Genomic DNA, 23,653 nt, shown 5'->3' with positions numbered 1-23,653 from the left:
TTCCCAGATAAAATTAAATAACTAAACTTTACAGTCAACAGTGTCATATCAGAGTAGTTGAATGAATGTTTGCATTTTTAATTCCTCAATCTTGGTATAACTAAGGAAAAACAACAGAGCTCACTCAGTGCTTCACAAGAAGGAAATTAACTAAACCAAATCACCCCAGACTAGTTTCATGCAGTTAGCTCAGGAGTAGGCTATGTACCTGCTTGGTTAAAGAACAGTGTGTAATAGGGGAAAATAATAAATAAAAAAGATGTGAAATGAAAATTTAGTATGCAGTCAAAAATGCAATTATAGTACTTATGGCCTTGCATTATGCTCCATTTGAAATGCCAAACCATTTAATGCAGAATTGAAAATTCTTTATTATACAAAGTGATTAAAGTAACATTGTCCCAAGAAGTTATTGTAGTATATCGAAAGTTTGTTAAAAACATTAACACTGGATAATTATAGGACTAAAACAGCACCATACATTTCAGCACACTGTACATTTCATATTACATTACACTCATTTAACAAATTACTCTTTTAAAGCATACATGACATCATCTTGGCTAACATTCAATCGTACTCGCATGTGAAGGTCATTTTTACTAGATTCAACAAGTAGTAGACGACAAGCCCCAAGTCTTGTACAAACCAACATAGTTTCGGACATTGTTGGAGGCTGCAGACCTTCTATCCTGCATATTCCAATATGCTGCTGGTAGATCTGCAAAAAAAGGTACAGGTAGAATGATAAGTTCAAAATCCTGTACTTAAAATATTCTGTGTTATAGGTTGGTAATATTAAACATTATACAAGTTGTACCAATATTAAGTTTCTGCAATCTAGCACATTTTTGTGTGAAATATAATTATGAGCTTTGAATTGTGCAGTCATTAAAATTCCAGTTCAGACTATCAAACTCTTCACTTGATTTTTGTATAAACAGTTTCTAAGCTTCTGCCTTTATTGCATAAAGATTCTGACTAGGCATTCCCAACTGCATTTGTTGGGAGTTAACGTGCTCAAATTTTCCCTTGCCACCAATTTCCTCCGATAGTCATGAAAAGGGCCAGCAATCTCCCCATACTAATTACAAGATTATAATTCAATGGAAAGTTTTCACCCATTCTATTTACAGAATTAAATAAGTGCTTAAAATAACACATTTTGAACTAAAATAAGGAACAGTGCAAAAAAGTGATTCAAATATTTTATCCCATCGTTTTTCACAGAAAATCCAAAGCAGTTAAAAATGTTAATGCTGTATAGAATTATAGGATTAAAACAGCAATGCACATTTCATCACATAGTACATTTCCTATGTTACATACTTAGGAAAGTGTGCACTCCATGTTACACAGACTGGATGAATAGTTGAAATGTTATTGCTGAAAGTTTGAGAACTCATTTGTTATTTGTTATAAGTATTGGTAAATTATACTGACTGTATATTCTGTTACTGGATAGATAATTCACTCACTTGTGCTAATAAAAAGATTAACAAGTTTTTTAAAAAAACTATCATAAAAGGACTTCTGGTGATTGCTATGGATTAAAGTGGTCTACAAATAGAATATATGTGAAGAGGTTTCTGGCGTCTGTATGCGCACATACAAATACATAGCTAACTCCTCCTTCCCAACATTCATCAGAATGTTTTTTTCTTTAAAATAAGTACTGACAGGACATTTTACAGAAAGTGCTAGTAACCACCTGCTGAAACGTCGCTTCTTCTAGACCAAGCCTTTGGAATTCAGCAAGCACTGCTCTCATAAACACTTGTTCCTGGGCAGATGCATTCCTGTAATCCAGAGAGGAAAACAATATTTAGTAACAGAAATTCCAATCGTATTCTCTTGATTTGAAGTTTTCAAATTGTAACTGATCTGATAACTGGGTAAGAGTGTCAAACAGCAAGTCACAGAAGATTACTCTGCTAAATTGGAGCAGGTGCGGAACATCAAAAAACAATATTGTTTTCAATTCTGTAAACTAGCTCATCAGCCTCCTCTTGGAAACAGGTTTGAAACATCAAATCAATCTTTGGCGAAGGGTGCTAGATTTTGTGCAAATCCTCCCCATTCCCTCCATTAGATTTTCAGAGTGGGTCTAAAAACACAATTGCGTAACTTGAGCTACAACATTTTGCATTTATATAGTGTCTTTGACAGAGCAAAGCATCCCAAGGCACTTAGAGTCATTTACGGCACAGAATGAGGCCATTCGGCCCAACAAGTCGATGCCTGCTCTCCACGGAGCTATGCAGTCAGTCCCACTCCCCCACTCAATCCCTATAGCCCTCCAAGTTTATTTCCTTCAAGTGCAGCATTACCAGATAAAATTCGACATCGAGCCACATAAGCAGGTTAGGACAGGTGACCAAAAACTTGGTCAAAGTAGGTTTTAAGGAGCACCTTTAAGCAGGACAGAGGTAGACAGACAGGGATGTACAGAGCTTAGGGCCTAGACAGCTGAAGGCAGCCACGAATGGTGGAGGGAAGGAAATTGGAATCATGGAAACATAGAAAGTTTAAAACACAGGACGTACCTGTACTGAGCCCTGCGTAATGCCACTGGAAACAGCCCTCCAGTCGCTAAAACATCCGTCAACAATTACCCTTTGTTTCCTGCCAGAGCCAATTTTGTATCCACCCTGCCGCATTTCCCTGGATCCCATGGGATTTTTTTTTTTTAAACCAGTCTGCCACGTGGGACCTTGTCAAAAGTCTTGCTAAATTTCATGTAGCCCACATCAACTGCACTATCCTCATCTATCTTCCTTGTTACTTCTTCAAAAAATTCAATTAAGTTGTGGTCAAACAAGATCTTCCCTTAACAAATCCATGCTGACTATCCTTGATTAACCTGTGCCTTTCTAAGTGACAGTTTATCCCGTCTCTCAGAATAGATTCCAATAATTTGCCCACTATGGAGGTTAGACTGGTTGGCCTGTAATTATTCGGTCTATCCCTCGCCCCCTTTTTAAACAGAGGTACAATGTTAGAAGTTCTCCAATCCTCCGGCACCATACCTGTATCCAGTGAGGACTGGAAAATGATGGTCAGACCACCCGTTATTTCCTCTCTTACTTCCTTTAATGATGCATAAGAGACAGAATTGCAGGAACATAAGAGTTTTCAGAGGTTTATTGGGCTTGAGGAGGTTACAGGGATAGGGAGGGGTCAGCCCATGGAGTGCTTTGAATACAAGGCTGAGAATTTTTAATTCGGCATTGCTGGGCCGGGAGTCAATGACGGTCAGTGAATGCAGGGGCGATGGGTGAACAGGACTTGGTGTAAGCTAGGATACGGGCGGCAGTGCTTAGGATGAGCTCAAGCAAACAAAATGTCTAAATGGAAAACCAGCCAAAAAAGAACTGGAAGTGTTCAGTCTGAAAGTAACAAAAGCATGGATGAGGGTTTCAGCTGAGGCAGGGCACAAACAGACAATATTACTTATCAGTTGAATCAATTACATCCACTGAAATATATACATACACCCCTAATAGACTGCAAGTTCTAAGACTTCCTGTTGAGTCACATTTCCTTCCTGTCATGGTTGACTGTTCAGGATATTTCCAACACACTTGGGTATTTATGTTTAAATTGCAAGGCATGTATATTTACCTCATACTTTGCTTTTAGTCCTCTGGAAGGTAACCTGTTCTGTGGTGCTGTGCTTCACCCATTAAACCTGCTCTCTATAGAATCCCCTCCCATTCTCCTGTTTGACTGCGTGGCTAGGTTTTGAAGTTGCCTCCTGTCTAACTCTCTTGTGCCTTTCTCGCCTCTCATTCACTAGTGCCATTCCAGCCATTTTCTCAATACTTGTCTATTCCTCTTGTGCCTCCTTTACCCTCTGACCTAATTTTTGGTTGCTGTTTACTTGCCATCTCCCATCTGTCCATCCATTCTGATGCTGGTGTACTTCCAGTCACAGGCTGCCCACCCATATCCCTCTGCCAACTCAGGCTATCAGATCACATCTCCTCCTTCCATTTACAATAACCTCTTTTTTCTTCCTACCAGCCCATCAACTCTTGGCCCTATCGCCTCAGGTTATATAACTACACTCCCTCCCACCCCCAGCAGTTCAAACCAAGGTATCCTAAGAGGAGGGGGCGCGGGGTGGGGAGGAGGGGGCGGGGGGAGGGCTGTTGAGAGTCAATCTCATTGCTGTGGATCTGGAGTTATTTGTAGCTCAGACCAGGTAAGGACGACAGATTTCCTTCCCTAAAGACACTAGTGAATCAAATGAGTTTTTACAACAATCCAGTAATTTCAGTTACCATGCTTTTTAAAAAATTTCAGACTTATTTAATTAATTGAAATTAATCTCCAGCTGTCATGGTGGGATTTGAACTCATCTCTGGATCATTAGTCCAGGCCTTTGAGTACTAAGCATAATGGTAATGTTATTAGGACATCATTCCCAATAGCATACATTAGCTCATTCTTAAGTGTTAGTTGCAAATTCCCATACCTTCATGGTGTCAATTCTAAGCAGGAGACCTAGGGTAAGCTTTCAGCCGCAGGCCTGGGATAAGAAATAGCAGACCTTGTCTGGTAATTATTTTTAAGCATTTAAGTATTTTTTAATGCAACAGGTCCTATGTGCCTACACCCCAGATCACTCTCCAGTCTTCAAATCAATTGATCATAATAGATCTCATCTTTAGTTTAAAAATAGTAAACAAATATATTAAACAAAGTAGTAGGAAATCTCACACACACACTGATGTATTCTAACTGGATTTTAAGAGACAACCTTCAAACCAAACAGTGAAACAGAAGCACTATATTTTTAATCAGAGAGGTGGGGAAGAACACTTGAGGAAAAGGTGAAGGTAAAGATATGCAGGTGTAGAGGGGATAGAGGATCTCATAACACTTTGTGGAATTGGAAAGGTGCAGTGAAGGTGACAGGCCAACCATGCAATGCTTTATCCCACCCCTCCACGACAACGCAAAATAAGAGTAGTAGTAGATGATCGAGAAAAGCAAAAGAGAAAAGAGAGCACTAGATGAGCACCAACACAAATTCAACAGACCAGCAAGCAAAATGCTCCTCTGGACTCAATGCGGGCAGCGCCAAATGAACGTTGCATTTTAAAATATATAGAACCTGAATGCATCTACAATGAACAATCTGATCATCAAATAAAGTCAATAGACAATTTAATTATTTACCTTATAGCAGTAATATATGGCGAGGAAAACATTTCATCAAGAGCCTGTACCACGTGAGGCATTCCTACAAGGGCGGTTGCAGCTTTCTGATCCGTTGAATATTCGCATATTTCAGCAGCTCTCCTGCAAATGTCGAGAGCACGTCTTGCATCACCAGACAGAGCTGCTACCTGCATGGTACAAAACAGTAGTCTGGTAGTTATATACAAGTGGTTAATATCCCATTGCACTGCTCAGATGAAAAAAAGTGCCCTTTACTTCCTGCAACACACACTCTGCTGGTCTCTTATTGTCCCCCTTGATCAAAATTTTAAAAACACTCAGGTTGAGATTGCTTCAATTCAACAACTGTCAGCTTTATTCAACTAGACGTCACTCACCTTTCTGCCTACTAGCTGAATAGCATCATCCTCAAAAGCCTTTAATCGGTTGAGTCTTGAGGAAATGATTTGCTGCAACTGTTTATAGGTGTACGGCTGGAAGGACATTCTGGTCAGTCCCTATATTGAAAGAAATTAGCATGTTATGTTATACCTACTAACCTTCTGACTTTTACAACAAAACTATATAATAAAATGGTACAGTGCCAACAATTAAGCAAAACAAGAGTAGCTGGAGATTCATTTGTATTTTAAAAAGGAAGCAAGCCGTTCCTTCACGGTCACTGGATAAAAATCCTGGAATTCCCTCCCTAACAGCACTCTAGGTGTACCCACACCAGGTGAACTGCAGTGGTTCAAGCAGGAAGCTCACCACCACCTTCTCAAGGGCAGTTATGGATAGGCAACAAATGCTGGCCTTACCAGCAACGCCACATCTCATGAAATAAAATAAACTAAGGGGCAATTGGTACATCATTTGATTGAATTTCTCAGTGGAATTTCAACTGAATGACTTAAATGGTTGCACTGGCTACTAGATTGTTAATTGTTTATAGAACAGGTTTTACTCACCAGCCTGCTTGCCACCCGGTTCATCATGATCCTCTCTGGCAGATCCATTGTGTTGGCTACTGCCAGAACCACCAATTTGGTCTGCTTTCGCGTGGGCCAATCAAACAGGTTATACATAACGTTCTGTTTCCTGGTCCACAAAAGATCAAGCTACGAGGAACACACATTGAACATTGAAGTTAGCTTGTGGCATTAGATAAAAGTGAATTCAAAGGGCTTGGATTAGTATTTTTGGTTTTAATTGTTATTTCACAAGGTCACAAAGTAATATAAGCAGATTTCTTTTTCAATATTTGTTTACAAAATGTATGCGCTGCTGAAAGGCAGCATTTATTGCCCAACCCAGCTCACCTGGAGGCAGTAATAGTGAGGTATCTTCTTGATTGCGGTGATAGTGCTCTCTCAAATGGTTTTAATTAAGGAAGTTCAGGGAAGATAGGAAAGGAAAGAAGGGAGGTAGGGTAGCAACACTAATTAGGGAGGACAACATAGTGTTGGAAAGAGATGTCCCTAAGGGAGCAAGGACAGAATCCAGAGTTAGAGTTAAGAAGCATAAAAGGGTATAATCACACTGCTGGGAGTATTCTATAGGCCTCCAAATAGTGCGAGAGAGATAGAGGAGCAAATCTGCAGGGAAATCAGAGATGTACAAAAAGTGGTGATATTGGGACATATTAATTACCCAAATATCAATTGGGATAATGTTACAGTGAAGGGTACGGAGGGGGAGGAATTTCTTATGTATATTCAGGAGAACTTCCTTTAGCCAGTATGTTCACGGTCCAACTAGGAAGGAGGCATTGCTGGATCTGGTGCTGGGGAATGAGATGGGCCAAGTGGACCAAGCATGGGGGAACACTTGGCTAAGAGTGATTATTATATTGTTAGGTTTGGATTAGTGATGGAGAACAGCAAGAAACAATCTAAAGCAGAACATCTAAATTGGCTAACTTCAAATGGGATGAGAGGGGATCTAGCCAGGGTAAAAATTGAACCCAAAACTGACAGGGAAAACTATAACAGAACTATGGGTGATCTTTGAGGAGGAGATGCTTCAGGTACAGGCTAGGTACATTTCAACAAAGTCAAAAGGTATGGGAACCAAAGCCAAGGCTCTGTGGATGGCCAATAGCAAATATGATGAAACAAAAATAGGTGTATGATGCAGGTCAGGTGAATTCTTCAAATGAGAACCAGGCTAAATACAATAAGTTGAGAGGTAAAGCAAACAAGAAAATTTGACTGGCAAAGAGACAATACGAGAATAGAATAGCAGTCAATATAAAAGGGAACTTAAAAATCTTCTATTAGCATGTAAATAGTAAACAGGTAGTAAGAGGCAGGCTGGGGCCTATTAGGGACAAAGAGGATGATATAGAGGCGCAGGGCAAGGCTAGAATACTTAATGAGTACTTTGTATCGGTGTTTACTAAGGAAGAGGACGCTGACAAAATATTAGTAGAAGCTGACATAGTAGAAGTAATGGATGAAGTGAAAATTGATAGGAAGGATGTACTAGAAAGGCTGGCTATGCTTAGAATGGATAAGTCGCCTGGTCCAGATAGCTTGCATCCCCTGTTGCTAAGGTAAGAGGGGGTGGAGATAGAGGAAGGGCTTGCCATAATCTTCCAATCTTCGCTAGATATGGGGCGGGGGGCCATTGGAATAAAGATGCCAAGGTGCCAGAGGATTAAAAAGTGGCAAATGCGAAACCCTTGCACAAGAAAGGGTGCAAGGTCATTCCTAGTAGTTTCAGGTCAGTCAGTTTAACATCAGTGGTGGGTAAGGTTTTAGAAACAGGGAAAAAATTAACAGGCACTTGGAGAGGTTTGAGTTAATTGAGAGCCAGCACAGATTTGTAAAAGGCATATAAGGTTTGATTAATCTAATTCAATATTTTGATGAAGTAATAGAGAAGATTGATGAAGGGAATGCAATGGATGTTATCTATATAGATTTTAAGAAAGCATTTGACAAAGTACCACGTAAAAGGCTGGTTAACAAAATTGAGGCTCATGGAATAGGAGGGTCGGTGTCAAATTGGATAAAAAAAAAGATTTGGCTTAAGGACAGAAAACAGTGAGCTGTGGTAAATGTTTGTTTTTCAGACTGGAGGATGGTAGACAGCAGTGTTCCCCAAGGGTCAGTGCTAGGACCATTGCTTTTTTTGATTTATATAAGTGACCTGGACATAGGAAGAGAGTACTGTTTCAAAATTTGCCAATGATACCAAACTAGCAGAATGTGCAGACAACTGGCAGATGGAATTTAATAGAGAAGCTCAAGGTGTTGCATTTTGACAGACGGGATAGGGAGAGGCAACATGCACTTAATGGCATAGCTCTAAAGAATCTGGAGGGACAGAAGGACCTAGGGGGTCACGTGTATAGATCTTTGAAGGTAACAGGACATATTGAGAGAGTAGTTAGCAGAGCATATGGGATCTTGGGATTCATAAATAGAGGTATTGAGAACAAAAGCAGGGAAGTTATGCTGAACCTTTATAAAGCCACAACTAAAGTATTGCATCCAGTTCTGCTCACCACACTTTAAGAAGGATGTGAGGGTCCTTGAGAGGGTGCAGAGGAGAATTACCAGAATGGTTCCAGGGATAAGGGATTTTAACTATACAGTTAGGAGAAGCTGGGGTTGTTTTCCTTGGAACAATGGAGATTGCAGGGAAATCTGATAAGAGGTGAACATGATTATGACAAGCTTAGATAAGGTAGACAAAGAAAATCGGTTCTCTTTAGCTGATGGTACACGGACTAGGGAACACAGATATATGGTTTTGGGCAAGAGATATGGTGGGGGTGGGATGTGAGGAAATGTTTTTTTTTAATAATGCAGCAAGTGATAATGAACTAGAAGTTGCTGTCTACCAGGGTGGTTGGGAGCAGAGCTGATCAATGACTGCAAAAGGAAATTTAATTGGCACTTGTGAGAAATAAATTGGCAGGGCTACAGGGATAGAAGCGGGGAATGAGACTGAATGGATTGCTCTACAGAGAGCCGGCATAGACTTGATCCAGCCATGAAGGAACAGCGATATTATTTAGAAAGGAACTTGGAAGTGATGGTGTTTTCATAAACTTGCCATTCTTATCCTTTTCACTGTTTGAGGTCACGGGGATGGAGGTTCCATTAAAGTAAGCTTGACAAGTTGCTGCATGTATCCTGCCTCAGGAAGTCCTTCTGTATAATTGTTTTTGCTGATTCAACTGATAACGATTGGTACTTTACAAGTGTGAACAAACAAAATTTGACACCAAGCCACATGCAAAAGCTTGGTCAAAGAGGTAGGTTTTAAGGATCATCTTAAAGGAAGAAAGAGAGGTAGAGAAGTGGAGAGATTTATCCTATATATAAAAACACAAGGGGATCCTCAGTATTGCCCACCGCCTGAATACAATTAAACACTCAATTAATATATAATTAACACTAGGGTGGCCAGCCAGCAGCATGTTGGAATAGTCAAGTCTAAAGGTAACAAAAGCATGGGATGAGGATTCAAGCAGCAGGTGAGCTGAGCCAAGGGTGGAGTTGGGCAATGTTATGGAGGTGGGAAGAAGCAGTCTTATTGGTGGTGTGGTTATGTAGTAGGATATAAAATATAAAACCAAGCTTGCGAATAGTCTGGTTCAGCCTCAGACAACCGAACAAAATTTGTGATGGGGACTGAAGAACATGGTTTCTGGCTTCCCAATATTTAGCTGGAGGAAATTGACTTCAGATTTTAACTAATCTATTGGGTTCCCATGTAGTTCTCGAGTTTCTCAATCAGGCCAAACTAAATCCAGCATTTGTGTTCAAATTTAAACATACGTAATGATTTATAGTAGGGGCTCAAAAGACTTGCAATTAAATATTAATCAGTATACTGTAAAAATTACAAGGAATCAAGCGTCAATTAGAGTGGAAAAATAATTTTCACTGTTGCAAAAGCCCATCTTAAAAAAATGGACACAGAAAATATGTAAGAGCGTTGGGAGAAGTTTTGGGTAGGGGATTTAAACTGTTACCAAAGAGCATATGCCACCAGCATTTATGCTTAGTCTTAGAGAATTCAGTCCAAAAGTTTATTATTATAGGCCTTGGCTCTGATACAACTTTAATCCTCACCTCGTCAACCAGTAGCACTGTGGTCTCCCTCTTTGGTGCTGGCGTACTGAACCGCTTCTCAAGCAATGCAGCAGCATGGTCTGCGGTGGCTTTCTGTCCTGTCAATAGCTAAGAATCAGAGAAGGAAAAAAATGTAACTTTTCTGCATACAAGGAAAGAGTAACTAGCATTTACAATTTTTCCTTTATCCCTCAGAAATGTTCCAAAGCAGCTCAGTTGCAACTGATTATATTTTTGAAGTGCAGTGATTGCAGCCATGCAGCAAATATCGTTGCCAGTCCAAACACACAAAAATTCCACAATGAGAGGCAAGACCAGTTATTGATCTGTTTTCATGATGCTGGTTGAATGAAGAATGTTGGCCTGGACAACAGGAGAACTCCCTACCCTTTTACATTGCAACTTGGAATTTTTAACAATTGCATTTGGATTAATATTTAATCTTAAGGATGATATGCAAACACCACACACTCCCTCAGTACTGCGCTCGTGAGTTTATGTGAAGTCTTAAGTGGTCAAAACACACAACCTACAGGATCAGTGCTTTTCCATTAACAACTGAGCCAGGCTGACACCGAGCTTTCAAGAAATTTTGTACGGAGTAGCATATACTTCTGTTCATAAAGGCACAATCTTTAAAAGTCTCATTTGAGAGGAGGTTTAGATCCAAAACCCAATCAAGGTATGCATTAGACACAGGTGTAACACTCGAGCAGCTGAATATGTGGGTAATCTGCACGGTGTGCAACTAGAACTACTACTCAGTTTGGCCAAGTCAGGGGGGTTGTGATTTCAAGTTGCATTCCAGGAATTAAGCAAATAAGCTCAGCTGAAACTTCTGAACAATACTGAATTGTCAGAGGTGCTGTCTTTCAGATGAGATGTTAAAGGATTTTCCTGGCTGTTCATACAGAAAATCCTAGGGTACTACTGAGGGAGGGGGTAGTAGGGACTTCTCCAAGTGTCCTGGTCAACATACACCCATAACCAAAACAGTGTTATCTGATTTGTTTTTTCATATACTGTGACTACTCTTAATAAAAATTAATTTTCTGCAGGGCATTGTTTCAGACATTGAGGACAAGAAATGTACTATATAAATAAAAGTTCCTTCTTTCTTTGCAGATAACATATTCAATACTTGTATGTTAAACTCCATAGCACTAATTACATTTTGACCCTCAAATTAGATTTTCACCTTCAATATCTGCACATAAGATTGATGAGGGTCTGTAAGCTTCATTCCATTGATTTCTATAAATTGGAAGGAGGGGAGGTTATCCTGGTTTGCTGCATGTTGTAGACACCGCATCACCTCATGCACTGTCGCAGTTTTTCCTGTCCCTGGTACCCCAGAGATGTACATACACCTATGAAAGACAAAACTGGATTTTAGTTCAGAAATTAAAAACTCAACGGTCCTGATTTTGCAGTCAGTGGCGAATTGACAGTGCTTGCCACTGACGTTGAAGAAAGCTGCCCACAAAGATCTAATGATCTGTGGCATGGATTTCCACATTCCCAACTTTACTTTGATTCCCTGGTCAGCTCAATGGAATCTCCAGGTTTCCAGCAACAGCGATGTTATCAAGCAGGCTAAGCAGCCAATCACACTGACGAGTTCTCAAAGACAGCAAACCATGAAGTAAAAAACACTTTTTAATCATTTAACAGAGAAGTAATAATTGGGATGTACACAAGGAATTAAAGGTAGCTGAAAGATTAAACTTTTTTTTTATCGTAATGAAGAAATTTGACATGCCACAAATGCAAAGTTAATTTCTCAGGGGTGGAGAGGTGGTTCAGCAGTAATTATGAACTTAGTACACCATTAAAATACCAGTTACACTTCATTCAACAAGGCGTAACTTTTCCAAGGGTTTTTACAGGGAGACTAATAGTGTAAAAGTAGAAGTTCACATCAATTCAAGTGATTTCTAAAGATTTCCATCTGCAGAGAATTCAAAAACGCACCCAATGGGAGAGCGGGGAAATAACTGACAGCAACTTCTGGATTTCCAGGTTAATTGCATAGGTACAGATGCCAGAAGTTGCTGTCAGTTTCACAGTTGTACTGACAGCCAACGCTGACAGTTTTGCCATCATTACAATAGCAAAATTTAGGCCAATACATTTTCCTTCACCCATAAAACACAATGGCCACCTCCAGTTTCAATATTGGTTGAATTCGAACAATGCAACCATTGAAAATCTGAATTGGTGCGTGATCTTTGGAGGAGTTGGTAAGATTTCATATTTGTAGCTGCCATTTGCAACACAAGTAACACCTTGTTTTATTCTTGCAGGTGTTTCCAATAATCCTTTTTCAAGTTTTCTAATTTAGGTTATATCCTTCTTTCCCATCTATATAATTGAAAACAGTTCCTACCTAACCATATACCAATCCCATTTTAAAACTAATAGCAAAGTGGTCTGTAGCAGTAGCACAGATTTACTTCAACTTGCCTTCCAAGCAACTAATGTTCCTCTGAGAACTGGCTTCATCCTGTATTCTATCACTGGATTAACAAAATCCTCAAAATGCATTGCCTATACCCATTTTCACTAATACAACACAATTCATCAAAACCACAAGAGTTAAAAAAAAAAATACTGAGCAGTTGCTTTCAACAAGAATAAATGCTTCATACCCTCCAGTACCATCAATGACTTTACTCTCCACGAAGTTGTAGATGTCTTGAAACTCTTGCTCTCTACAGGGTAGAGACTCTGGTACTGCAGACACATGTAATCTTCAGAAAATAAAACAGGTAAGTCAAAAAAACTGAAGAGTCACAGTTAACACTGTCATCATTTTCATAAGGAGTCAATGCAAGCCAAACACAAGAGTTGGTAACTGACTAGTTTTTCCTTGTTAATGCCCAATGAAAGAGCCCAAAGGTGGCAAGTTCAGCAAATTCTATGTTCCATAAACTGCTACTTCTAAGAAGCTTTTGTAACTCCTCGATAGCAAAATATTCCCGTCAAAATGAATAGATTACATGGGAACACATTAAGAATCTGGTATCTCATAAATAAGAACTGATATCGGTTATATCAAGAAATGAAATTTCAAAATAACGAGATGCATTGCGCTGATCATTCCCAGTTGAAAACCCAATTAAAAAAATTTGTTCTGTGGGCTAAACGGAGATGGAAAAGGACAGGGGGAGGGGTATTTGAGATTCATTATTATCGGTAAGGTTTATTACTATTGATGAGGTTATTACTACTGCTAAAGTTTATTATTAGCAGCAGTAAGATTAATATTACCACTGGTAGGGGTATTAGTAGTAGTACGGTTTATTAGTAGATGGGTTTCGTTGTAGTACCACGGTTTATTATCTGATAGAGGAATGGTCGGGCTGCTTCAACCTCTGGAGTGCATATCCTGTGCTATGTGGCAACTCCAAGACACTTCTCATGTCCTGGATAGCCATTTGTGCAGGAAGTATCGCAAGTTGCAGCAGCTTGAGCTCGGAGTTTCTGAACTTGAGCAGCAGCTGGCGTCACTGCGATGCATCAGTGAGGCTGAAAGCTTCGTGGATAGCATACTTATAGATGTGGTCACCCTGCAGCTCAAGAGTATGTAGGGAGAGAGGGAATGGGTGACCTCCAGACAGTCCAGAAGGAACAGGCAGGTAGTGCAGGAGACCCGAGTGCACCTCACTTTCCAACCGGTATTCAGCTCTGAATACGGAGAAAGTGATGGTTCATCTCAGGAGTGCATCCAGAGCCAAGGGCATGGCACCAGGCATGACTAAGCTGCAGCAGTCGTGGTCCACATTGGTACCAACGACCATTGGTAGAAAGAGGGATGTGGTCCTGCAGAAAGAGTTTAGTGAGCTAGGTTAACAAATTAGCAAGCAGGACCTCAAAAGTAGTATTCTCCAGATTACTCCCAGTACAACGCGCAACTGAGTATAGAAATAGGAGGATCATGCAGATGAATGCATAGCTGGAAAGATGGTGCAGGAGGGAGGGCTTTATTCCTGGGGCACTGGGACTAATTCTGGAAAAGGCAGGACCTGTACAGGCTGGACGTGTTACACATGAACAGAGCTGGGACAGAATTTCCTTGCGGGGAAATTTGCTAGTGCTGTTAGGGAGGGTTTAAGCTAACTTGTCAGGGGTGTGGGAACCAGGAGATCATACAAGAGAGGAACATCAAGGCGCACAGAGATTTGGAAAAGATAGATAGCGCTAGAGTAGGAAATAGCAAAGTATTAGGTGGGGTCAGAGCGAGAGTGTTAGACAATACTAGAGAAGGGAGTAGTTCTGTATTAGATGGGAGCAGACTGAGGAGGAATGCAAAGACAGGATTACAATGCATGTGAGTAAATGCACAAAGTGTGGTGAATAAGGTTGGTGAGTACAAGCACAAACAACAGTATGGGAATATGATATAGTGGCAATTATGGAAACATAGCCAAGAAATGGTGAGGACCGGGTGCTTAGTGTACAAGGATATAAAGTGTTCAAAAAAGATAGAGAAGGAAAAAAGGGAGGTGGGTTGGCAGTCCTGATTAGGGTAGACACTGCAGTGCTGGAAAGGGAGGATGTCCTTGAGGGGCAAGGACAGAATCCATTTGATTAGAGTTGAGAAGCAAAAAGGGCATGAACACGCTACTAGGGGTATTCTATTGGCCTCCAAATAGTGAGAGAGAGAAGAGCAAATCTGCAGGGAAATCAGAGAGATGTGCAAGGGCTATAGAGTGGTGATATTGGGGGACCTTAATTATCCAAATATCGTTTGGGGTAATTTTTAGAGTAAAGGGTAAGGAATTTCTAAAATGTGTTCAGCAGAACTATGTTATCAGTCCAACAAGGAAAGCGGAATTGGTGGATCTGGTGCTGGGAAATGAATTGAGCCAAGTGGATCAAGTGTCTGTGGGAGAGCAGTTGGGTAAGAGTGATCATTGTATCATAAGGTTTAAACTAGTAATGCAGAAAAGCAAGGAACAAAGGAAGGTAGAATGTCTAGATTGGAACATGGCTAATTTCAACATGATGAGAAGGGATCTAGCCAGAGTAGAATGGAACCAAAGACTGTCAAGAAGAGCTGTATCGGAACAATGGGCTACCTTTAAGGACGAGATGCTTCAGGTACAGGTTAGGAACATTCCAACAAGGGTGAAAGGTAGGAGAACTAAGAACAGGGCTCCTTGGTTGACAAGGAAGATAGAGATGATGAAACAAAACAAGAGGTTGTATGATACACATCAGGTGAGCTCTTCAATGAGAACCAGGCCATGTACAATATAAGTTGAGAGGGGAGGCAAAGAGGAAAATAAGACTGGCAAAGGGGGAATATGAAAATAGAATGGCAGTCAACATAAAAGGGAACCCAAAGATTTTTACTGGCATGTAAATAGTAAGCAAGTAGTAAGAGGAGTGGGCCTGTTAGGGACAGAGAGGATAATATATGCTTAGAGGCACAGGGAAAGGCTAATATAATCAAGTACTTTGTATCAGTGTTCATTAAGGAAATGGAGGCTGATAAAATATCAGTAGAAGCAGAATGAGAGCAGAGGCAATGGATAGAATAAAAATTGAGATGGAGTGGTACTAAAAAGGCTGGCTATGCTTAGGATAGATAAGTCACCTGGTCCAGGTGGCTTGCATCCCAGGTTGCTAAAGGGAAGTGGGGATGAGATAGCAGAAGGGCTTGCCATAATCTTCCAATCTTGCCTGGATACAGGCCAGTTAGTTTATCAGTGGTAGGTAAGGTTTTAAGAAACAATAATCAGGGAAAATATCAATGGACACTTAGAGAGGTTCAATTGAATTTGTTGATGAAGCAACAGAGGAGGTTGATGATGGGAATATGGTGGAAGTTGTTTATATGGATTTTAAGAAAGCATTTGATAAGGTAACACATAAAAGGCTGGTTAACAAAACTGAGGCTCATGGAATAGGAGGATCAGTAACCAATTGGATAAAAAAGTGGCTTAAGGACAGAAAACAGGGAATTGTTTTCAGTCTGGAGGATGGTAAACAGTGGTGTTCCCCAAGTGTCAATGCTGGGACCACTGCTTGTTTTGCTATATATAAATGACTGATTTCGGAATATGGAGTAGAATCTCAAAATTTGCTGATGACACCAAACCTGGAGGTGTGGCAAATAGTGAGGATGATATGAACTACCTGCAACAGGACATAGATAGGATAGCAGAATGGTCAGAGAGGTGATAAATGGAATTTAATACTGACAAGTGTGAGGTGATGCATTTTGGCAGAAGGAAAAGGGAGAGGCAATATATACTTAATGGCACAGTTCTAAAGAGTGCACAGGAACAGAGGGACCTGGGGGTGCATCTGCATAGATCTTTGAAGGTGGCAGGACATATTGAGAGTGGTTAGTAAAGCATATGGAACCTTGGGCTTCATAAATAGAGGTAGAGTATAAAAGCAGGAAAGTAATGCTGAATCTTTATAAAGCTCTGGATAGGTCCCAACTAGTTTTGCGTCCAGTTCTGGTCACCACACTTCATGAAGGATGTGAGGGTCCTTGAGAGGGTGCAGAGGAGATTTATGAGAGTTGTTCCAGGGATGGAGCATTTTAGTTACAAGGTTAGGTTGGAAAAGCTGAGTTTGTTCTCCTTAGAACAAAAGGAGATTGAGGGGAGAGTTAACAGAAGTGTACAAAACTATGATAGGCTTATATAAGTTAGACAAGAAACAACTGTTCCCATTAACAAATGATAAAAGGACGAGGGGACACGAATTAAAGGTTTTGGGCAAAAGATGCAGGGGGAATATGAGGAAGCACTTTTTTTTTTTACGCAGCGGGTGATAATGACCTGGAACTCGCTGCCCAGAAGGGTGGTGGAAGTGGAGACAATCAATGACTTCAAAAGGATATTGGATGGCCACCTGAGAGAAATAGACTTGCAAGGCTACGGGGATTGAGCCAAGAAGTGGGACTGACCACCATGGACTCGATGGGCCGAATGGCCTCATTCTGTGCCGTAAATTATTCTGCGATAAGTTGTAATGATAAAGCTGTATGTATTCATTATTTGAATGTGGTTTACTGATAATAAAAGGAGCTAACACAATGATATTTTTAAAATTCCCAACTATTCAAACTTTACCAGCCTCTAGTTTTTTTTATATAACAGACTTTATTCTACAGTGGACATCAGCAAATACCTTTGTACTTAGTACCTTGCTCTGGCCTCTTCCAAAACACTGCTAGGTTTTTTAGCCAGCTGCCTCCTGCTAGGTATACTGGGAGTAGGATGGCAGGGTGTCCTTGGGGTTTTAGGTGTTCTCGATAGAGGCTGAAGATAATTTAAAAGGAAAATATAAAAAACACACTCTGGAACAAAGACATCTGCACACATAATTGTGGACAAATCTACTGCACAGCCACTTACTGGTCTACAGATGTTAAATGTTAATGGTAAGTTAAAGATACAAAGGGGGATAAGGGGTCGCCCATTTAAGACAGAGTCATGAGTCTTTGGAATTCTCTTCCTCAAAAGGCGGTGGAAGCAGAGTCTTTGAATATTTTTAAAGCAGAGATAGATAGATTCTTGATAAGGAAGGTTATCGGGGGTAGGTGGAAATGTGGAGTAATCAGTTCAACCATGAACTTTAAAAAATTTTTTTTATTCATTCATGAGATGTGGGCACATCGCTGGCCAGGTTAAGAGGTGAGTTACTCGCCTCAGGATTCCTAGCCTCTGACCTGCTCTTGTAGCCACGGTATTTATATGGCTACTCCAGTTCAGTTTCTGCTCAATGGTAGCCCCTAGGATGTTGATAGTGGGGGATTCAGCGATGGTAATGCTGTTGAATGTCAAGGGGAGATGGTTAGATCCTCTCTTGTTGGAGATGGTCATTGCCTAGCACTTGTGTGGCGCGAATGTTACTTGCCACTTATCAGCCCAAGCCTGGATATTGCCCAGGTCTTGCAGCATTTCTACACGGACTGCTTCAGTATCTGAGGAGTCATGAATGGTGCTGAACATTGTGCAATCATCAGCGAACATCCCCACTTCTGACCTTATGATTGGAGGAAGGTCATTGATGAAGCAGCTGAAGATGGTTGGGCCTAGGACACTATCCTGAGGAACTCCTGCAGTGATGTCCTGGGGCTGAGATGATTGACCTCCAACAACCACAACCATCTTCCTTTGCGCTAGGTATGACTCCCGCCAGCAGAGGGTTTTCCCCCTGATTCCCATTGACCTCAGTTTTGCTTGGGCTCCTTGATGCCATATTTGGTCAAATGCTGCCTTGATGTCAAGGGCAGTCACTCTCACCTCACCTCGAGTTCAGCTCTTTTGTCCATGTTTGAACCAAGGCTGTTATTGAATGGCGGAGCAGGCTCGAGGGGCCTACTCCTAATTCGTATGTTCGTGAAGGGCATTGTTTAATTAAGGACTTAGAGCAGATATAAAGAAAGCCTGCTGGGGCATGGTGGGGGGAGTGAAGGCAGGAGGCAGAGATATGCAATGCTGCATTCTGTGAATAAACCGACTATCAAGAAAAGGATGTGGCTAGCCTCATTCTTCACCATTTGGCTTAAATCCATTTATTATTGAATACTGGTACACATTTTAGCTGCCAATTACTGCATTTAGCGACACTACCACCTATCCCCAAATTATTTGGTGTAAAGAGGGACAAAGCTTTAAGGTAATCTTTTCTGAACAATGCTGTGTCATTAAAAACTATCACTGTATTAGTTTTGTTTCAGCATTATTTCTTTGAAACTTTCTGATGCATATTCAAAATAGTAATTGAATAGAATATGAATTAATTATTCGGATTGCAGAAGCTACAACACAAACAGGCCATTAGGGATTAAAACTCAGTTAATTTAAGAGAAATAACTCAGCCTTGGTGCTCCACATTTTATGATGATTGTAGCTTGTCTGGGAATGAATGCACATCAAATGAGGCCAGTTGGTTGCTGCATGTTAACTGCAAAAGTATTTGGGTTGCTAACACTTGAAAAACTTAATTTGATTTGCAAATAATCCACCAAGACAAAATAGATTTGCTGTCAGGGTATGTCTGATATCTGGTAGCAACAAGGATTTTCACTATAACATACCATTTTGGCTGGAGTCTTTACAGGCATCTTTGCTGTGGACTTTCGTGTTTTAGGAACAATCTTCTTTGCAGATTTCCTGCCATATGCTAAATCATCCTCTTGCTCCTCACTCTCACTGCTACTTTCACTACTTTGTTCATTGTCTGGAAGGAATTCATTTTCACTGGGCTCTTCATCATCCTGATCATCTCTTAATCAAAGTGAAGGCTTGTGATTAGAAACATGGTGTAGGAATTCACCAAGCTGGAACAATCTTTTTCAATATTAACTGTGTTGGTAGTTAAAAGTAGATAAGCGCAAAGGAATTAACTCTATAAGTCAGAACAGATCTATGCACAGGTTTTAAGTTAAAATCAAGTTATGATAAAGTGCATCCCTCAGGTGCTAACTGGACAAATACACTGCATATGATGTACAGAGATATACAGACTATATTTGAATCATGGTCTGTGCTGAGTTTGCAAACTGATGACAACACTCAACAGCTAGGCTTAAAGAATGGGCATACTGCTAAACCACCAGAGGGCTACAGTAACACTTAGAACCATACCCAGGTTTCATCAATGCCTTCAGGAGAGGTAAACAATTAGAAGACAGCAGAGGGAAAAATATTCAATTTATACCATAAATAGAATTTGGCAACTGCAGAAATTAATTTAAAAGCACTATGATGTAATATCATAATCAAATGTAAAAACATTTAAGATCAAGACTTCATTCCTTGTATTCTTTGAAGGCAAAAACATATTGTACCTAAACATGCAGGAAAAAGTGATTAGATTGAAAGCATTAAGATGCCATTCTTCACAAAACAACTCCTCTCATCACAACTATCAGCTTCCCCATTTCCACTCATGTCTGTTATTCCACATTATGGGCCTTCCACACTCAAAACAGATTGTTAGTATAATGTCTTAATTCATTATGGAAGCTGATCAAAAGTGCCTGAAATGTGAATGTAGCAACAGTCTACAGTCAGTTTTAATATCAGTAGGCTAAGTCTAGGAATGGTGATCACAATATACTGCAATTAAACCTTGAAAATGAATTTCACTCAAATACAAGATACCATAATTTCCAGCAATTTTGTCCAAAACAACACCAGGGATTCTTTTGCATTGAAGGGGAAATAAAACTATTAATAGTTGTAAAATCTTACTCTAAGTGCTGTTTCAGGCGAACTAAACAGCTGTGTGCAGACTTTCTACCAGATCTTGGAGTATCAGTAATATTTTCTATTTTACTTTTGTGTTCCTTTCTCTTTGACCTAAAATTGTGAAATAAGGCAAATTAGAAATTGTTTTACACTTCAAAAATATTGTATACAAATACATGGGAGAATCATTAAAAACAGTGGCATAAGTTTTGTACCAGCGTAACACACATTTTACTCAAAGCTTTAACGTAATACCACTTACCTTTGAACAGACATGGTTATGGATAGAGATTTCTTCCAAGTCTTTGACATTTTTAAAAATAAAAGATTGTCCAGAAAGTGCATTTACATATATATTTAATAACATTGTGTGTATGGGAACTTACTGTCACAGCAAGTAACTGAGGAGAATAGTATAAATGCATTAGGGGAAGCTAGGTTGGTACTGATGGAGAAAGGAACAGAAGGATATGCAGATGAGGTTTGAAGAAGTGGAGCGGGAGGAGGTTTGTGTGGAGCATCAACACTGGCATAGACTAGTTGGGTGGAATGGCCCGTTTCTGTGCTGTAAATTCTATGTAATATTATGCATATATGAAGTACGCATACCTTTTGATTCCCCTGTACTTGTAGGTCATGTGGTTATGTACTAGTGGTCATGCTGGTTAGAGCCGCTTCTCTTCACAGTCAAGAAGGAATCCCAGAATGTTTGGTATTTCCCAGGCTCCAGGGAGAAGGATGAACATCACTTGGTTGGATTGACATCACCTTCCACATTTTAACCATGATGGTTATGTGGGGTGGGAGGAATTGGTCGTATCTTCTTGCTACTAGTTATTCAGAAGGGTTGAGTGCAGGACATGACCTTCTGGCTACTACCATACAAGTAGTTCAATAGCATGGAGGGATGAAATGTGTGATATTTGATATCGACTCCTGCTTAAGTCGGCAAAGTATTGTAGGTTTCTGAAGATACTGAATATCTGAAGATATTCATCTGAAAATAGTGCCACGAAGGGAGCTGAAAGTCATCAGCTAATCTGTGGAAGAACATAACGTGGCCCTCAAAGAAGAATAGGCCTAGTCTAATTATCCCTTGCTCGTGCCAGGCGAGAAATCAACTGAAGGTGATGTATTTCGAGCTGATTCCTACCCCCAGAAGAGAGAAATGGGAGGCTTTGTTCATATGTTTCAGCTCATTGCACTCACTAAATGGATTTAACAAAAAAGCTTTCTGGATCATGTTTTTAATGTACATTCACTGTATTTACAACATAATTTTGTAACTTTTTGTTATATTAAAAAAGCTATACTTTGTGGACATGCACTCCAAGGTCCCTCGACCTCTCAGTATCTTATCATTTATTCTGTATTCCATTACCTTGTTTGCCCAAGATGCATATAAAAAAAAACTATACTTTGAGCAAGTTTGAGAATGATTTTGGGGATTCATCTCTAATTTTTCACTTGCTGGTGCATGAGAACTCTTCGAATCCTAAGATTATAGAAATTTACAGCCCATTGTGTGCTGACCGAAAAAGATCTATCTAGCCTAATCCCACTTTCCAGCTCTTGGCCAATAACCTTGTAGGTTTACAGCACTTTAATTGCATATCCAATATATCCAATATCCATTTTTAAATGCGATGAGGTTTTCTGCCTCTACCACTCATTCAAGCAGTGAATTTCAGACCCCCACCACCTTCTGGGTGAAAACAAAATTCTCAGCTCCCCTTGAATTCTTCTATCAATTGCTTTAAATCTATGCTCCTTGGATATTGACCCTCTCCTTCCTATCCACTCTATCTAGGCCTCTCAATTTTATACACCTCAATTAAATCTCCCCTCAGCCTCCCGTTCCAAAGAAAACAAACAACCTATCCCATCTTTCCTCATAGCTAAAATTCTCAAGACCTGAACCATCCTCGTAAATCTTCTCTCTAGGCAGTGACCGGAACTATATTCAGTACACTAGCTATGGTCTGGCTAGTGTTTTATAGAGTTCTAGCATAACACTTATATGCTATGTCTCAGTTAATAAAGGAAAATATCCTGTATGGCCTTCTTAACAACCATAACCACCTGTTCTGTAATCTTCAAGAATCTGTGGACATGCACTCCAAGGTCCCTCTGTCCCCGACCCCTCAGTATCCTACTATTTATTCTGCATTCCATTGCTTTGTTTGTCCTCCAAGATGCATTACTTCACACTTCTCCAGATTGAATTCCATCTGCTACCTTTCTGTCCATGAACCAGTCCATTGGTATCTTCCTGCAGTCTATGGCTTTCTACTTCACTATCAAACCACACGGCCAATTTTTGTATCATCTGCAAACGACTTAATCACACCCCCTACATAATATATACACACACCATGAAAAACAAGGGAGCTAGTACTGGCCCTGCGGAACCCCAAAGAAAACAGCCTTCCAGTCACAAAAACACCCATCGACATTTTGCTTTCAGTCAGTGAGAGAATTTTGGATCCAACCTGTTACTTTCCCTTGGATCCCATGAGCTTTTAATTTTCTGACCAATCTGCTATGTGGGACCTTATCAAAGGCCTTGCTAAAATCCATTAGACTACATCAAATGTGCTACTTTGATCAATCCTCTTTGTTATCTCCTCAAAAAATTCAATATTGTATCTGCTTAAAGGTTCAGAAACTTCAAACTCCTCTAGTCATGGAAAAAAGACATTTCAAACCATCAAAGATCACCAATTTTACAGCAGGCTTACTATACTAATTGTAGCTAAACACATTCAACATTAGTCAGCGGATTATGAAACATACATTCTAATAAACTGTAACTTTCTAAGTACATAAAACATTAGCAGACCATGGATCTGATGCCACAATTTCAGAGTTGCGGTGGCTAGTGCAACACAGCCACACCCTTCTCTTCCAAGGAAAAAAATAGAACGGCTAATGCTGCCAGCTACTCAAGAGAGACTACTGATGCAGGAATGGTGAGAACTGCTTGTGGAAATAAGTGGGACTGGGGAGAAAAACATGGCAGACTTAGTTCCCCAAAGTTCAAAAGATCACAGTAGACATTTACATAAACCTGCCCAACGCATGCTCCACAGTTTCAGTTCACACTGCAACTTGAGACAGCAAATGGAAAACAGGGCTCTTCTGAACATCTGGGGCGTGTTGACT

General features: G+C 40.2%; 1 protein-coding gene across 1 annotated transcript in view; it reads right to left on the bottom strand.

The window, feature by feature from the left end:
• Nucleotides 1-346: 346 nt before the first annotated feature.
• orc1 (origin recognition complex, subunit 1) overlaps nucleotides 347-23,653 on the bottom strand; it is a 37,172-nt gene continuing 13,865 nt past the window's right edge. The window contains exons 6-16 of the mRNA XM_068037129.1: nucleotides 20,492-20,599; nucleotides 19,333-19,522; nucleotides 17,433-17,548; nucleotides 12,914-13,015; nucleotides 11,461-11,632; nucleotides 10,263-10,370; nucleotides 6,141-6,290; nucleotides 5,568-5,687; nucleotides 5,188-5,357; nucleotides 1,712-1,799; nucleotides 347-721 (exon numbers count right to left, since the gene is read on the bottom strand). Of these exons, the coding sequence (XP_067893230.1) occupies nucleotides 530-721; nucleotides 1,712-1,799; nucleotides 5,188-5,357; nucleotides 5,568-5,687; nucleotides 6,141-6,290; nucleotides 10,263-10,370; nucleotides 11,461-11,632; nucleotides 12,914-13,015; nucleotides 17,433-17,548; nucleotides 19,333-19,522; nucleotides 20,492-20,599 (1,516 nt within the window). The 3' untranslated portion in view covers nucleotides 347-529. The remainder of the gene's footprint in view (nucleotides 722-1,711; nucleotides 1,800-5,187; nucleotides 5,358-5,567; nucleotides 5,688-6,140; nucleotides 6,291-10,262; nucleotides 10,371-11,460; nucleotides 11,633-12,913; nucleotides 13,016-17,432; nucleotides 17,549-19,332; nucleotides 19,523-20,491; nucleotides 20,600-23,653) is intronic.

Source organism: Heterodontus francisci, chromosome 8 (assembly GCF_036365525.1).
Source record: "Heterodontus francisci isolate sHetFra1 chromosome 8, sHetFra1.hap1, whole genome shotgun sequence".
In the NCBI taxonomy this organism is placed as follows: domain Eukaryota; kingdom Metazoa; phylum Chordata; class Chondrichthyes; order Heterodontiformes; family Heterodontidae; genus Heterodontus; species Heterodontus francisci.
The sequence above is the reverse complement of the archived record's forward strand: the minus strand, read 5'-3'. Positions and strand labels throughout refer to the sequence as shown.